We start from the raw sequence: 16,315 nt of genomic DNA on the forward strand, positions 1-16,315 counted from the left end.
CCTTCCTCATGCCCTGTCTGTTGCTGAGCTTTAGACTGTAACCTTTCTCCTGTTTATTGAAAATGTTAGTTGCTGTTTTCACAGCAGGCACATATAGGATAAGAAAGAAGCTGCACACAAGGAGAATTGGCACTCCTTTCTTGCCTCCTCCAGGTTAGATTTTATTTCTGGATGTTTAAACACCTCGCTGTACCAGGAAGGCTTCCCAGAAGACTTGAGGCTCTGAGAGGTGGATCTGGATCCTTCACACACTCTACATACTTTATCTCAAGCTTTCTGACATTTTCCCCCCTCAGTTTTAGGATGTGGTTTGTATTATTCATGAATAGCTAGATCCGGTGCACTGAAGAACCTGAGAACCTAATACTGAACTCATGAGGGGTTAGCATGATTTCCTGCAAAGTTGTGTCAAAGCTGTGACTTCTGCTACTGTGCATTCCTATGTTGCTCTTTTGGTCCTTTGATCCAGAGCAGACTTCAAAAGCTGAAGTTAAAATAATGTGAGGTTTTTTTACTACAGCCAAACATAGACACTTGCAGACGTGAGTTTATTTAGAGCACTGAGTCCACCTAGCTTGTGTTGAAATAGAAGAAAATTGCTGCTGGTTGGTATCTGCTATAGCAGGTCTTTTTTTACTTTTTCAAGTCTAATCTCTCAGGGTTGTTTGGTTTGACTCAAAGGCTTCAGAGTTGTTGAAGAAAATCTAGAGCTTCTATGGATCCTTTCTAATTTTAACTGTCTGACACTAAGAAAGTTGATGTTTTAGTGTTAGACAAATTTTGAACTCCTCTTAATGTCCATTATTGGAAAAAAGGGGACACACTATACATGCCCACCACCCCAAAATTAAGCTTGTTCACCCATCCTAGGAAATAGAGAACTTGGACAAAAGGTGCCGTAATTCAGATCTAAGAGTCGAAGTAGCTATGCTGAAATTGCCCAAAGGCTTTTTTTTCAATTCTGAAAAAAACAGACTGTGTGAAGATACTGAAATGAGATTACAGTAGTAGCATACTTGACTTGCATGAAGTTTGTTTCTTCTGTTCCTGTAGGTACAGTACAAAGTGCTGAAACAGGGGATGTTTAAGCACTATGGAGATACAAGCGAACAAGAATATTTACTGTTACAAAACATGATCGGGGTGAGAAGCCTAGTGAAGACAGCGGGAAAAGCATAATAATGTGTCGGGTAAATAGTGGGTTGTTTGTTGGGTATTTTTTTGATTTATTTATTCTTTTTTCAAGCACAAGGAGGTTGGCAGTGGAGTGGTGGAAGAAAATAATTTCCCTTTTGGTGCCTCCAGCCACCACCAGCCAGGCTGTGGCCTTCCATCTCACTGAACTGGCAACAGTGAATGATGCTGAGATCTGTAGTTTTCAGGTTTTTCATAGTTACAAAGGGAAAATTTTACATGATAGAAGGGGAGTGAACTGAGGTGAAGATTCAGCTCTCCTGGCTGGATGTGTGCAGGGTGGGGAAAATATATCCAAATACTAACAAAAAATCAATATAACTTCAAGGTTGTGAATACGCAGAGCTTTGCTGGTACTTGCTCCCCAGTTGCTTATCACTGTCTTGTCTTCCAATTTATCCTTGCAGTTCAAGTTAGAAACCATACTTTTTCTGACAGTCCTTGATATGCATCATGTGTTTTCAGTTGTTCACAAAATAGTAAGGCTAGATGATGCCTGGTTCAGTTTCACTGTCGTTTCTGGTGAGCAAGTACCTTCTTCAGAAATACAAACATGCTGTTGTACTTGTCCTGCAAGGTGGGTGAAAGAGCATTCAGGGATTCCCACAGTTTCTTCTCTCTCTGTGTAATGAGTTTGTCAAGGGTCTGTCCCACTGGCGCAACACACAACGGTGCTTTCTTTGAGGCTGAGGGCTTCAAAAATACACGGGAGATCAGCTCATATTATTTGTTGTCCTTGTTTTAATTTTCTCATTTAATAGGCATGTATTTTTACATATAAGAATAACGGTACTGTGTTTGACTAAGGTCTTTTTAGCTCTGTATACTCTCTTGAAGGTGAGCATATCTGATCATCTTTCTGAGTTTCAGCGCCTGAAACTTTCAGGTGAAGTCTTCTGTTTTCTTACTAACTTGAGCTGGAATTTCAGTGCTTTTAAACTCTTTTCAGTAGAAGAGACTGAGCTATGACTGCTGATTCAGCTGCTCTCCTGCCATGACTTGTTTTGCAAAATAACCCCCCTGAAATCTAAAGCTCACGCTCCATGATGCAAACTGGTGTACAGCAATTGAGACTGGTGTACAGCTCTTTCAGCGTCTTTGGTCTGTGCTCCATAGTGTAGTTTGATTTGGGGGCATTACTAACTTATTGTCAGGCTTTATGCCTTTTGCTGTGAAGATTTGATAGTTTGACCTGGAAAGAATGTTGCTGTTCTTACGAAGTACTTAGTTTTTTCCTGCTACCTGTTTTAGTAAGTTCATGCAAATTGGTGAAACCCCCTGCTTGATTACAAATGTCAAAATGTGTAGGAAATTGCACAAGCAAGACTACAAGGGGTAGGGGTTTTGTCTGCAAACCTTCATGATTCAGGACAACAGTCACCCATTGACTGAAAAATGTTGGGAAGAAATTGCTCAAAACCAAAGGCTTTTTTTAGAATAATGCATTATGAAATTGTTTGCATCTTCTGTGGAAGAAGTTGAAACTCTATGGGCTATGAGTGAAGGAGTGTGCATAGTTCTTGATGTCTTGAGATAAGGCAAGAAATCTAGCAATGAATACCCAGATTTTTGTGTCTATAATAAATACTTAGTTTCGTTGTAGTACTTTTCATCTGCAAAATGCTTTGTTTTACAGAGGAGGGCAGAGTCTTGATTTCTGAGTAGCAGACGTAAGATGCTTGGGGGCGGGTGGTGGTGGTGGTGTCTTTTTTGGGCCTATCGACTCTCGATAGGTAGTGCTGGACATGGTCGGGCTACTTCTGCCTTGTTTAAGTCTGCAGCCCAATATGATAAGGAAGTCAGTGCAGACAGTGGAAGCCATCTAGTAAGCTGCCGGTACTAAAACATGGTTTTTTTCTGAACAGGACCATTGTCTGCACAAACATGACTGGAGCCAGTTGTGTTCTGCCCCGTGCACTGCAGTCTGTCTGCATGGGATGCTGCATTTGCTGTCACAAAGGAGAAATGCCCTTTTGTTCAAAGGGCACCTCTAGCTGATGAGTGTCTACAAGGTCTCAAGTACCAGGTCCTCAGCTGCTGCACTTGTTGGTGTACGCTCACCTAGCTTGTGCCATTCACCAGCCACAAAGATGTGGCTTTTGCTCACAGATTTTGTTTGGTTTAAACTGTGTTTTGTTTTGCTTTTGCAAAAACAGTAACTTTGTGGGATTTTGTGGCCTCAGGTCTAGAAAACATGGCAGATTTTTTTTTTAGGAGATATCACTAAAATTAACATTGATACTAGCTACCTATTTGCTCTGTTGTTAGGCAGTATCAGCTTTTCCACAGCTATTTCTGTACAAGTAGTTGACACTTTCTAGAGCTTTTACATTTTTCTAGGAACCTGGAAGCCTAGACATACTCAGTGGTTTATGTTGGCATGATGGTTCATGAGTTGACCGCGTGACCTCCTGAAAATCCAGGCCACGTTCAGTCATATCATATGATGACTGAGGTCTTTATTATGAATTACCTTACAGAAAAGATAGGCTATTTTTTCTTCTTATGACACAATTAGTACTTGCCCTGCATCTGTACAAACGCATTCTTGGAATTAAAAAAAAAAAAAAAAATCATGCAAAGAAAAATTCTGCAGAATCTTGGGTATCTAGTGCTGACCTTGCTTTCTCAGTCTCTGACACAAATTGTTAAATAATAATCACTTAAGAGTTGACCTTTCATAAATGCTAATTTGATGTTTGATCATTTACATTTTATTGACATAGTCCCACTTTGATAGAGTCTATAAAACACTGGGGTTTTTTACACTAGAGAAGCAACAAAAGTTCATTTGCTAAGCAAAGTTTCATGAACAGTCAGATTTAAAAAAAAAAAAAAAAAAAAAAACAAACACCAAAAAAATTCCTTTTCTGTCTGGTAGTCTTCTACAGTAACATTCATCGCTTTACTGAAATTTTGCTTCTAATGCTAGCTTTTTTCTAAATTCTGGCATGTTTCCTGTGGGTATGTGGAATAAGCTACTGATTGAGCAGTGTGGTGGATCTATTGTATTAAGGTTGTTAACAAAAAATAGTGTGTTAGGTAAGGCAAATCCATGAGTTTTCTACAATTTTTGGTTACATGATGAATTTTCCAGTATTTCCCCATCAGAATCAGATTTCAATAAGAATTCAGAGTTGAAATAATGAAATGTTTTATTTCAATAATGTTGAAAAATAGGCTGTGCTTACTCTAAAATAGTTTTAATCTGAAGCTGAAACAAAATGCAAACTAGGGTTGGATTAAAAGGTGTTGATCGTTAGCCAGTGCAACTGCTGCCAAAAATCTGTTCTTTCCAGTGTTCAGACTTTCATGAAACTGCCTTTTCAAATGAAAAATGTTTTGCCAGTGTAGTGTGTAATCACAAGACAGGCATCCTACTTGTGTGACTGCTGTGTGCAGAGAACGCGAGCTTCAACTGGTGAGGAAATTAATGGATTTACTCCATGTGACTGTGGGAGAGGAGGTTACAGCATACATATTTGTGCAAAAAGTCAGAGCAGAAGCAGATGGGAGCCAGCCTCCCCATGGGAGATTTTGGGTGTTCCTTAATATTTCTGAGGAAAGGAAGTGAGTAATGATCTGCATCATGCAAGGATGGGTTGGTGAAGCAGAACCAAGGAGAAAACAGTCTGAATCCAAACTCCCTTTTTCTTTCCTTTGTAAACTATTCCGCTCCTTCTCTGTAGCATTGCAGGTTTTTGTGTGACACCTCGTGCTATGGGTTTCGCTCTTCTAGAAAGCATAAACAAGATTTGTGTTAGGAAGAGCAGACCCATGCTCTGCAGCTTTTCAGCACTGTTTGTCTGCACGGCCTGCAGACAACATCATTGTTCCTTGCAATCATCCAGACATATTTTCTTTTCATTCCTGGTTCTTGTGAATGAGCAACATGGGCATAGGCAACAGGAAAAAAAATCCTTCTCTTTGCTCTCTATGTGTTTTTTTATACCTTTTGCACCTACTTTTGTAGTGGAAAAGGTAAGTCACTCTGTCTGCGGTCATGGTCTTACATGTGGTCAAATTTCAGTTTACCAGTTATGAGCAAGTACAGAGATCCATTGTGGTCTTTTTTCACTTTGATTAAGATAACTTTGTGTTACTACTAGCAGGTACTGCTCTGTGTGTGTGTGTGATGGTGACAGATTAAGTCAGGGATGGACCATTTCTTCAGTCTACCTGCTCAAACTACAGTACTTCTATGGAGATATTTTAAGGAGTGCAAAGTCCCTGTGCAGAAGAGACAAATACACTTTTCATGCAGGAATGTCCACTTGTCGTTCCAGACACTCCAAGGTCCAATCTTCATTCAGTCTTTGTTTTCTTACAGGCTGCTAACAGCACTGAGAGTACCTTTTATGAGGGTTTCATATCTCTGGAAACAGATCAGGTTCTTGCAGATGAGGTTCTTGGTTACTTGCTATAGTTGTTAAAAGCAAAAGCAAGAAAATAAACATATTTTTGGAGTTTAAAAAAATCTTAGTGCCTTAGTAGCTTTTATTTTGCAACAGCTGAAATCACAAAAAGCTTTCAGTGTGCACTTACTGAGGTACATATACTGAATGCATGCTGTTAGACTTTTGCATCAAGAAACTAAAACCCAAAGAAAAGTCAATCCTTCTAAGATGACTTGAAATAATAAAAAAAAAGAAAGCAGCACAAAAACCAAAGCTATATGATGCATTGATCAGTCATGTATTTGGGCTGCATTTACACAGGGATTAATTCTTTTTTTTTTTTTCTTTTGGTCACCTGCAAACAGGAATCCTTGCTTTCTGGTGTTTTAAGACCTACAACACCCTCTGTGCCAGCAAAGAACATATTTTATTGGATGATGGCTTTGGCTGGTCATCTTTGTCCACTTACCTGCAGATACCCTTCACATTAACCTGTGGTCCTCTTCACAGAACTGGGATTCAGATGGGATCTTTCTTGGCTGGGCCATCTCAGATTTGGCTACCAGAAAGGGCACAGTATGGGCAGCTCTTACCTGGAGTTCCCCCAGGCTGAAATGTGAATCTTCTCTAAAGAGAGCTGGGAAGGCTCTGAGATTCTGTCCAAAACGTGCATTGTGCTCATAATGTCTGAGCTCTTGCTCTGTGCCTCAGATCCCCTAGCTGTAAGACAGCAACTTATTAAAAATGTCAAGTGACCAGTGATGCAGAAGACATGAATTACTCTTCTCCAGTACAGCCAATGATACGCGTGCTACCATTTCTGCGAGTTCAAAAGGAGGGTCAAAAATAAATTAAGATAAAAGCCTAAGTGTGGCCTGTGAGCACTCTTCTTTTGAGGCGAGCATGTGAAGGACCTGTGGAGGAATATGCTCTGCCAAGGGAAAGAACAGCAGCATTGGTCAGTCATGCCAGTGCTTCATGAAGGAGCTGGCAGAGGACTTGGGTTTTGCTGGTTTGGAATAGACAAAGTGCTTTTCCACTTTTGAGCCTCATTTCTGAGAAGTGTCTTTGATTCAATGACTGTCCCATAAAATGGGAGTTTGTCGATTTTTCTGATGGATGTTGCTGCCGAATGTCTGTGAAAAAGAAAATAATCCTGGAAGCATCTAACTTGGAGTCTCCTCATTGATAGTTCCTGCTCCACAAGGAGTGATTTCTTCATGGCTGCCAGTGTCACCTGCATACATCGTTGCCGTGTTACAGTAAGATGACTGTAGGTACAACCAGCACTACATCACCTTCGAATGGTCTTACCAGTTACGCAAATACTAGAAATCTCACCACAGTTATATTCACGATTCGTTTCCAGTCTCCTACTTAAAAGCTTCTTTCATGCCTGGAGTAACAAACTCCTGTTGAGCTCTCTGTAGGCATTGCCTTAAGCACCATTGTAATGATCATTTTGATTGACATTACTAAATGGCCTTTGATTTCTAACTGTAAATCAAGTCAAATGGAGATATCTGCATGAGAGATGGGAGTGGATGAGGTTGGTCTCTGGCTGTGTTGAGAGATAAAACTGGAAACCATTAAGAGCTCCTGGAGGAAAATGTGTGAGTGTAGATCTCTGCTGGCAGCTTTAGACTGGAAGCATCCTGGTAACAGAGGAGCACCGTAGTGCCTGTTGAATTGTACTCTTTCAGGCCACGTGTGCAGAGCTAGTGCTGGGACAGTGGCAAGCAATAATAGTATAGGAAGGAAAAGAGCAGTTCCTCACTGGCTCTCACACTGAGAGGAGTAGATTGGGAGGAGGCTGCTGACCATGATGCTGCTTCTGCACAACTGAAAGGGATGAAGCCATCTTCCAAGGTAAAAGGTAAGTGTATAATTAATCTTTATGTTTAGGGAGTGACTGTGGTGGCCCAAGTGCTGTATGAAAACAAACCAACCAACTTTTTTTTAACCTTTTCATTATTATTTGTATTTAATATAGTTAAGCTGATTTTCCCTCATCTGTCTTTCTGTGATGGCTTAGCACAACTGAAGAGAGAACACAGGCTGGCCTTCTGAGGAACCCTGATGTAAAAATGAGGGTTTAAGAATGAGTCAGCTTTGCTTCACTCAAATGTCTATCCATTTTCTTTCATGGTTCAGTAGGTCTGTACATGCCATCATTCATTGCTTGGAAACTCTTGTTCAGCTAAAATGACACCTTTTGGTCAACTGACATTTTGAAAATCCCTGATTTATTTTTGTCTGTATTAGTACTATTATCCTGTCCTTTCTCATCAGCAGATTTCAGAGCCCTCTCTCAAAAGAGGAGTGGCATTATCCACTGTAGCTCAGTGCATGGGGGAGGAGGGTTTGTTCCCAGAGACAGCAGAGAAAGCCAGCCGGGTTTGTTGAGCTCCAGTCCCAGGACCTGGATTCCTGAGCCCACCACTTAAAGGTGAGCTCCCCCTTGCACCCAATTCAACAAACCAGCTCAGCGCACAGCTTTCAGCTTGGTTGCTTGGTCATCCAGCACATACACTGAGTAGCTGTGAGTATTACTGGGAGGACTAGAAGAGGTTATTTAGGCAGAGAAACAAGGACAATGTTCATCTGGAGGGAGCTCTGGCTGTACCAGGCACCCTCTGCACCGAAGGCACATGTGCACAGGCTGTGGGGCACAAAGCTGAGCAGCAGTGTGAAGCACTTTCGAGTTTTGTGTGGAAAAGGGGCTTTACACTAGCTCCATTTGTGGCAGTGCTGCACAGCCGCTGGGTGCGGCCCGTTAATTCCACACATGAGCAGATTTGGCGTCCTCCCCCACCACAGGGTGTGTGCCCGGAGCCAGGCCAACTTGTGAGCTGCTGGCCATCTCGGTGCCGTTCCCAACACTGCTCTTAGCACTGGACCTCTCTTGTCTCTAGAGAGCCTCTCTTGTCTAAGAGCCTAAGGCTTGCTTTTGCTTGTAAACCATAATTTTTGCCAGGCCAGCACAGGAAGCCCTTCCCCTGGTCTGGAAAGCAAGGTTTCTCAAAAGGACCCATGTATTCTTACTGTCTAGAAGGATCACGGAGTAAGACCAAGAAGAAGTAACTGAAGTGTGCTGTCTGGCTTCCAGGTTAGTCTGTGCACTTGACTGATGAATAGCTCAGCAGTTCACAGTGACTGTGCCACCTGTATCACATCTGTGAGGACAATGTGCCATGCCAACTTGGGAGTGACATGTTTGGTTCAGTGACATCTGTGAGACTTTGAAGCACCTGATGGTTGCAATTTGTCTTCCTTTTCCCTTTCAAAATAGGTAATAGATGGCTTCACCACCACCCCTTGCAACAGTTTTTCCCAGTTGATTTGCTCAGTGTCTTGTAAGGTTTTGAGTAGTAAGAATTTAGTCTTTTTCTTGGGAAGGAAGACACTTTCTTACTGCGAGTAATGTCTTCCACAGCTATTCTTATCTGCATCAATGCAGATCCTTGCTTGTCAGCCTCAGCAAACTGCTAATGGTAATGCATTCCCAAAATTTATTATGATAGATATATGTGTGCATGAGTATTTAAGTGGGCTGCTTTTTATTTTCAGTCATGTATCATGAGAGAGGTCACATGAAGGTGAGCTTCCACTTACCTTTCTTATTTAGGGTGATGAGAATAATGGTGCTACAATGTTCTTACATTTCTTCTTCAGCCCTTTCCTGATGCATTTTAATGTCTTGTCTGTTCTTTGCAGCCATGCCTGGATGCTGAGAAAGCACTCTGTTATTGACACCCTAAGAAAAATAAAAGTATTCCTGCTGAATGGTTGTCATCCAGAAATATCTTCCGATATGTATTTTTCAACTCTTACTTTATCTGCTGCCACATTACCAATTTTTGCCCCTTTTTAAAATTGTTTTTCTGCCAAAATCTAAACATTGCTGTGTGAGTTTCCTTCCTGTTCCAGATCTCTGATTAACATCATGTAGATCTGTGAGTGGCTATTGGGGCACCATGCTTTTTGCAATTTGGTGTTTCCAGATGCTAGGATTCTTTGTGTGGTTTCTAAGTTATGACAGACTGTTTCTACACAATCTCCATTTTTACTTTCTTTTATTTTGCCAGATATATCTGCAGTAAATGAAAATTGAGTCTTGAGGTTAAGTACTTTTGGCACAAAGAACATTCACTTTAAAAGATATCCTTTTAACCAAGATGCTTCATATTTATTCCCACATGCTGGAAAATCAGTTTTTAAAAACACTTTTATTCAAAAATATTTTAAACATTTTCTATGCTAATTAAAATACAGAACTGCTATCCTGAATTACAGTGATAAAGTAATTCAGAATGCTTATATATACACCTACACATAGGCACATGTGGCAATTTATATACCTAAGAGAAAACATGTCTATAACACAAGGTAATGCATTTGCTTTGCGTCTTTACATAAAGAACATATTTTGTGTCCTTTTTCTTAACGATAAGGGGTGTATCCTCTCCCTGAGATGAAACACTTAACAGTAACAGGCACTGTTAATAGCGTGCTAAGAGTCAGAGTGAACAAGTCCTACAGCGAACAACTGTAGATTTAAAAAATACGGTAATAACCATCCTTCTTGAATAAATGAATATGGTTTCCAAATGCATGTGTTGGTGACAAGCAGCTGTCTCTCCTCTGCTCCTCCACGCAGGCCAACCTCTGTCTTGATGGTGGTGAAAAAGCAGCAGCACAGCACAATGCTTTGCGGAGATCTGCTGTTATATCTGAGCAGTGATTTGTAATCAGAGGAGATAGAACTTGCATGTCCATTTTCCACATTTCACATCTAGGACACCTGTCATAATATTCAGAAACTCTAGAGTCAGAAATCAAAGCTGAAGTAATTATCCGGCACTAGCTTATTGTTAAATGTATGTGCATTTGCTTAGCTTTTCAAAGTTCCTGCTTTTGTCAGTTTAACTTGCTGGTGAGTTCAGTGGCTGGTCTGAAACACATTACAGACCGTCTTGATCCCCTGTAGATTGTGTGTGGAATGAACTGGTAGATTCAGTGTGGTAAGTGATGTGAACTCCACACCACTTACAAATATCTCCAGGTAACTGCCAGCTCTTAAAAAGGATCTTCAGGTACTTCTTAAATTTTTCCCCCATGAAGAAGTAGATGACTGGATTGAGGCAACAGTGTAAAAGGCCGAGGATCTCTGTTACCTGAAGAGCATAGTCCAGATTCCTGCTTGTTTGACAGTCTCTAATGACTCCTGTAACTTCCAGCAGTTGTAAGAAAATAACCATGTTGTAAGGAGTCCAAAAGAAGAAAAACACGATCATGACAGCAAAGATCATCCTCACAGCCTTATTTTTTTTCTCATTTCTACAGTGAACTAATGTTTTGATGATCATGGAGTAGCAAAATGTCATAACTATAAAAGGGATTAGAAGCCCTAAAATGTTGATTTCCAAAGTGGAAAAAATTTTCCATGTTGTAAAATTGCCTGGATATCTCGGCTTGCAGGTAGTATAATTATGTTCGTTAAAAGATTCTCTAAATACAAGTTCTGGAACTGAGGCTGAAAGAGCTACTAGCCATACAACAAGGCTAGTAATCAAGCCATGGAAGGCAGTCCTTGCTTTCAAGGAAAACACTGCACGAACAATTGCCAGGTATCTGTCTATGCTCATAAGCATAATAAAAAATATCCCACTGTAAAACCCAACCAAGTAGATCCACGAAATGATTTTACACAAGGGAGTTCCAAAAACCCATTGGTCTATTGTGAAATAAGACCAGAAGGGCAAGGATAAAACAAAGAGCAAATCTGAGATGGCGAGGTTTAGCAGGTACACATCAGTCATGCTCTTCAGCCTCTTGTATTTGAGGAGGACCACAATGACCAGAGTGTTTCCCATGAGCCCGACCAGGAATACAAGGGTATACAGAACAGGTAGGAAGGAGGCTGCAAACCTCTTGACACTTTCCTTACTGCATGGTTTTGGAGCATCATTATAATTATCATAATACTCATATAGGGTTGAGATCTCGGCTTCGGAGGACTCTGTACTTGAAGAACTCATTTTTTTTTCTCCAGTTCCTGAGAAGGAAAGAATATAAAAATGTCAGTGAGTTCCAGCATGTGAAGATCGTGTGGTTACTCCACAAGCCTGACTCACTAGCAGTGACACTTCTCAGTCCAAGTCCTCCAACGCTATTTAAGCACTGTGGGATGCATGCTTGCAAAATGTACTGTCCCTGACATTCATGTGCATAGTCCGGGCAAAACTGTGCAACTTGGATGTTAAGCACACAGAACACTGGTCAAATGGCAGAGAGGAAAGCAAATAGGAATGAAGGATACGGACCACAGATGTCATCAGACAGAGATAAATCTTGTGGAGAATAAAGTAAAAAGCAAAGCCGCTATTCATAGCAGTTCAGGATTTCACCCACCTTTCCAACCAGGCAAACCTCACCATAAGAAAACACCTTCTGATGAAATTACACCTACTGAAAGCTGACATGAGTTTTCAGTAAGAGCTGTCTTCAGTGGCTAAATTAATAATAGGAATTTGTCATTTTCATCTGTATGTTCTTTTCTAATAGAGTTTTAAGTGATGTTACTTCAAGGTAAGTAACTTGGACACAGCGCAAATATATTGCTGATGTATTACTGTGTGTGTTATTCGCATGACAGCTTGTCTTTTTTTTTTTTTTTTTTTAGCCTAACATACCAGAATTTTTATAAGCCTGAGTTATGTCTTTCCATTTTTGTCTTTATTTTTACGAATGGAAAGGAGAAGTGAGTATCATTGTGTTATTTGTCTTTGCACTGTATGTTGCTGCTACATAACAACAAACATTGACTATCATTAACCTGATCCCTACTGTGTGACGTCCCAGGCCTGACACCTCTCCAGCCTACGACTGTGTTCTGTTATACACAGAGAGGAATTTAATCTGAATTACAAGTCACAGGAACAAAACTGTTGGATGCCAATGGTCTAGAGATGACAGCTTTGCAACAACTGTACCTAGACATGCCTGAATCTAATCTAGGTTAGCATAATATACCTAAATATTTAAAACTCAAAACATGCTCACAGAACACATATATAGCCCCTTCTGATGCAGGAGTTATTAAAGCTATTTAAAATTACTGAAGCAGCAACAAAAGGTAAATGAAAAAGCATTACAATCACACCCATGATGAGCATACATGGTACACAACTGTTTCAGCAACTGTATTTTGTTGTTTTTACCTTTTTTCTCCTTTTCTCAGATGATGTGAAGAATCTTCTTTGCTTTAAGGGTGCAGAATCATTTGCTTCTCACCAGGTAGCTCTGTCAGGAGGTGCTGCCTACACAGTGATATCCAGCAGCTGCAAAAAGCAGACATCACAAGGTAGCTGTGTCTCTTAACGGAAACTTCGTACTTCCTTACAGATTGTATCACAAGTGCTTCTCTCCTCAACCAGAAATGGTCCCTTAAACTCAGAAATAAAATTAAACATGTCTTATAATGTGTAAGGAAACACAAAGTTTCCACTGAGACCCTGATTGGTGAATTAAAGCAGGTTTATCTTATCCAATAATCATTAAAATAGATGTCACTAAAGCAGCTCTCATTCAGCAGAAACCTTGTTCTTTCTTATGGGTTATAAAACGCATCTCAATCTCAGAAAAAAAATAATCAAAGGATCATCTTCAGTGAGCAGAGAGGAGGAAGGCATTCGATGAGTGTGTGGGAGTCCCTCTCTGCCAAATAACTAATTTTGCAAGTTACACTATGTAATTGTAGAAGAAAAGAGCTGTATAGGTTTAGTGTAGGGAAGGCTCCTTTTATTCATTGTTTGATCTTCCTAACTGCTGCTTATCTTACTAAGAAAAGACATGAAGGTGTGTTAATTCACACTACCTTTTTTCCTTGATGTCTCCCGTAGTAGGTTTTATATACAGCAAATCTACCTCCTACCCCTGACCTGCCACAAATGGTAACAGTGGTAAAAATACCAAATAAGAAGTAGGATGGATGCACGTGTGTGTGGTGTAAAGGCAGAGGGTGCTGAGGTTTATCGTGGTTTTTGTCGCACCCGGGAGCTTCACAGCTTCTATGAATTTCTTCTGAGACTGCGGTGGACCCTATCTGTCTTTTGGGAGATCCTAGGAAGGGAGAGAGAGCACAGAGGACATGCTAGTCAAATGGGATGGCTTTGGGTCCCACCAACAGAACAGCTGTGCTAGCAGCTGGCAAGTGCTACTCTCTGTGTCCCAGAAAAGGCCAGCCAAGCAGAAGTAAAACCAATTTCTGGACAGGGGAGGCTGCTTGCTTGTTGGCAGGAGAAACTGAAGAGGACAATGAGAAGCAGAAAAAAGAAAGCTACAGGAGGTGGTTCAGAGGGTAGGAAGAATCATAGATCTCGGTCTAGGAGAGATGGTATGTCTTCTAGTTCAACCTCCAGTGTTATTCCAGACACAAGTGTAGCTATTGTTCAGTTATGCTGTTTGCTGCTATACCATATACCTCTGACATTGTTACTCTGCCCAATAACTTACATCTGGCTGAAGTGGTTTCTTCCAGAAAAGCTTGATGTGAAAACAGCATGAGATGTGGCATCTATTGGTTTCATACTTCACCAGAATAAAACCATTATATGGGAAATAGCTTCTCAGTCATCTTTCATGTGCTGCATCTGTGGAGATTTTTAAATCTGTCACTGGGAAATGTTCTTCCAGGGCAGGTTATTGCTCTGCAGTTCAGGTACATCTTCAGTTTACTAGCAGTCCTTCAAAGATGTGAACGTCAAATGAGCAGGCAACACTGTGGCACTAGTTTCATCAGCTCTGCTCACAGAAACTAGAAGCTGTTGCTCTTGCTGCTCTTTTGTCTGTGTAAGGGCCTCGTTAATCTCTTCTTTGACATGCTGTTGCACGAGGGGCACAAGTTCAACTCTTTCCCCACAACAGCAATGACATAAAATCTTTCTTTAAGCACTTGCTTTTCAGGCAAAAAAAACACATCTTGCTCCTTAGGCATTGTTCTTTCTTAGTTGCTGTAATGTTTTTGCCTCAGTAAACCACCACCATGCATCTGTGTGCCTATCTTGTCCTACTCATTATTTTCTACTCCATCAAACTAAGTATCTCCTTTGAATTTCATCAGTGGTGATTTTTCTTGATTTCCAGATGTAGTAGTGAATAGAATTGAATCCAGATACAATCTCTACCCTGTAAGAACCCTTCTTGGTTAAGGGATGATTTCCCATCATCCGCAACCTTTTGAAGTCTGTTGACCTGTCCTTAGCACACATGCCACACTTCAGGTATGCTTCTGATCTTTCAATCATACTGTTGGCAGGGACCATGACTGCATCTGTATGAATGCCAGTTCTGCCCAATTCGTATGGCACTGGCCTGAAGAATGGCCCTATCTGGCATATTGCCTATTGCCCAGTCCTTCCTTGGAAGACTTTCAATTAGCAAATGCTTCCTAAGAAGCTTTTTGTATCTGCTCACTGCCTTGGGTGGAAAGCTGGGCTGTTACCCCTGGAGGAGTAGGGCAGCAAAGGCTTCTTGTCAGGGCACATGTGTGCGGCTGTGGTGGGTTGGAGAGGAATGGCTGGATCACTGTCTTTCAAAGCAGCAGTTGTATTTCAGAAGCCTGCCATACCAGTGCATTTCATGCTGCATCAGCCAGTGGGAACATCTGTCTTTGACAGGAGACTGAGCAAGAGCGTGTCTGCAGAAAGAGGAATGCTCAGCCACAGAAAGAGAAGAATGTGGCTACAGATGGAAAACTTAGGATGTACGAATTCCAGAAAATGAAGCTTAAAAAATATTTGCCAGTTCATGAAAATCAAGAGGATAAAAATGAACCCTGAAACACCTTCTGAGGGCCTACCAATGAAGAGTCCATGGGAGAGCTTGTGAGAAAAACTGCAGAGAAGACAAAAAAAAAAAAAAAGAAATCTCTGAGCAAATGAGACAATGCAGAAAACGGATGAAAGGTGTTGCAAGTGAAGGTCCTGCCATGGCTTGAAGAGAAAGAAGAGTGAAAGGGACTAAGTATAACTTAGTCCATAGTAGGGGAGCTCTGAGATCTACTTCTAACATGGGAGTGTCTTTTTTCAGCTCCTTCTTAGAGAATAAGAACCTGGCAGAGACTAACAAAAGGGGGATGGCAGGAGATGGTGAAGTTAAGAGGGAGGGGTTCTCAGTGAGATGTAGAGAATGTTGCTGTAAAGCTAACAGGTTGGCAGGGGAAAGGGAAAAGAAAAAAGTTGTCTTACCTCTTTATTAGATGTATCTGGTATGTAGCCAAATAAATAATGAGAGTGCAGAGAGGTGGACCAAACCTGATTAGCCTAACTGGGAGGAGATTAACCTTTTATATGGGACTGGGGGAGGGCACATTAAAACCAACAGAAGGGAACTTAATAAAAGTAAAAAGCAGAACAACCCAAATCATGAAAACTTTGCTTCTCACCGAAAGATGATTTCAGCCGCTCCCACCTTTTACGGAAAGTCTTATCGTTAACTTGCCATTTTACAGGATATGCAAGAGTCTTGCCCAAGGAAGGACTGCAGATGGATGTCTATCTAACCCACCAGCTAGGCTGTGACATACTCACTACTGATAGGCCAGTGTGCCATCCATTCCCTCTGAGATCAGTGTTGGCCATGGATAGATAATACAGGAGTGTTTATTAGAGAAGTCCTCATCTAGAAGAGACTGCCTCAGGACAGACTCAGATGATGGTAAC

The 16,315-nt window shown here is 41.0% G+C and overlaps 1 protein-coding gene across 1 annotated transcript; it reads right to left on the bottom strand.

Moving 5' to 3' along the window:
- Nucleotides 1–10,555: 10,555 nt before the first annotated feature.
- Nucleotides 10,556–11,632, bottom strand: LOC141957137 (C-C chemokine receptor type 4-like). The gene has a single exon (XM_074898127.1). It carries the CDS (start codon nucleotides 11,630–11,632, stop codon nucleotides 10,556–10,558), a length of 1,077 nt encoding a protein of 358 aa, XP_074754228.1.
- Between the last annotated feature and the right edge of the window lie 4,683 nt (nucleotides 11,633–16,315).

Source organism: Athene noctua, chromosome 2 (assembly GCF_965140245.1).
Source record: "Athene noctua chromosome 2, bAthNoc1.hap1.1, whole genome shotgun sequence".
Classification (NCBI taxonomy): domain Eukaryota; kingdom Metazoa; phylum Chordata; class Aves; order Strigiformes; family Strigidae; genus Athene; species Athene noctua.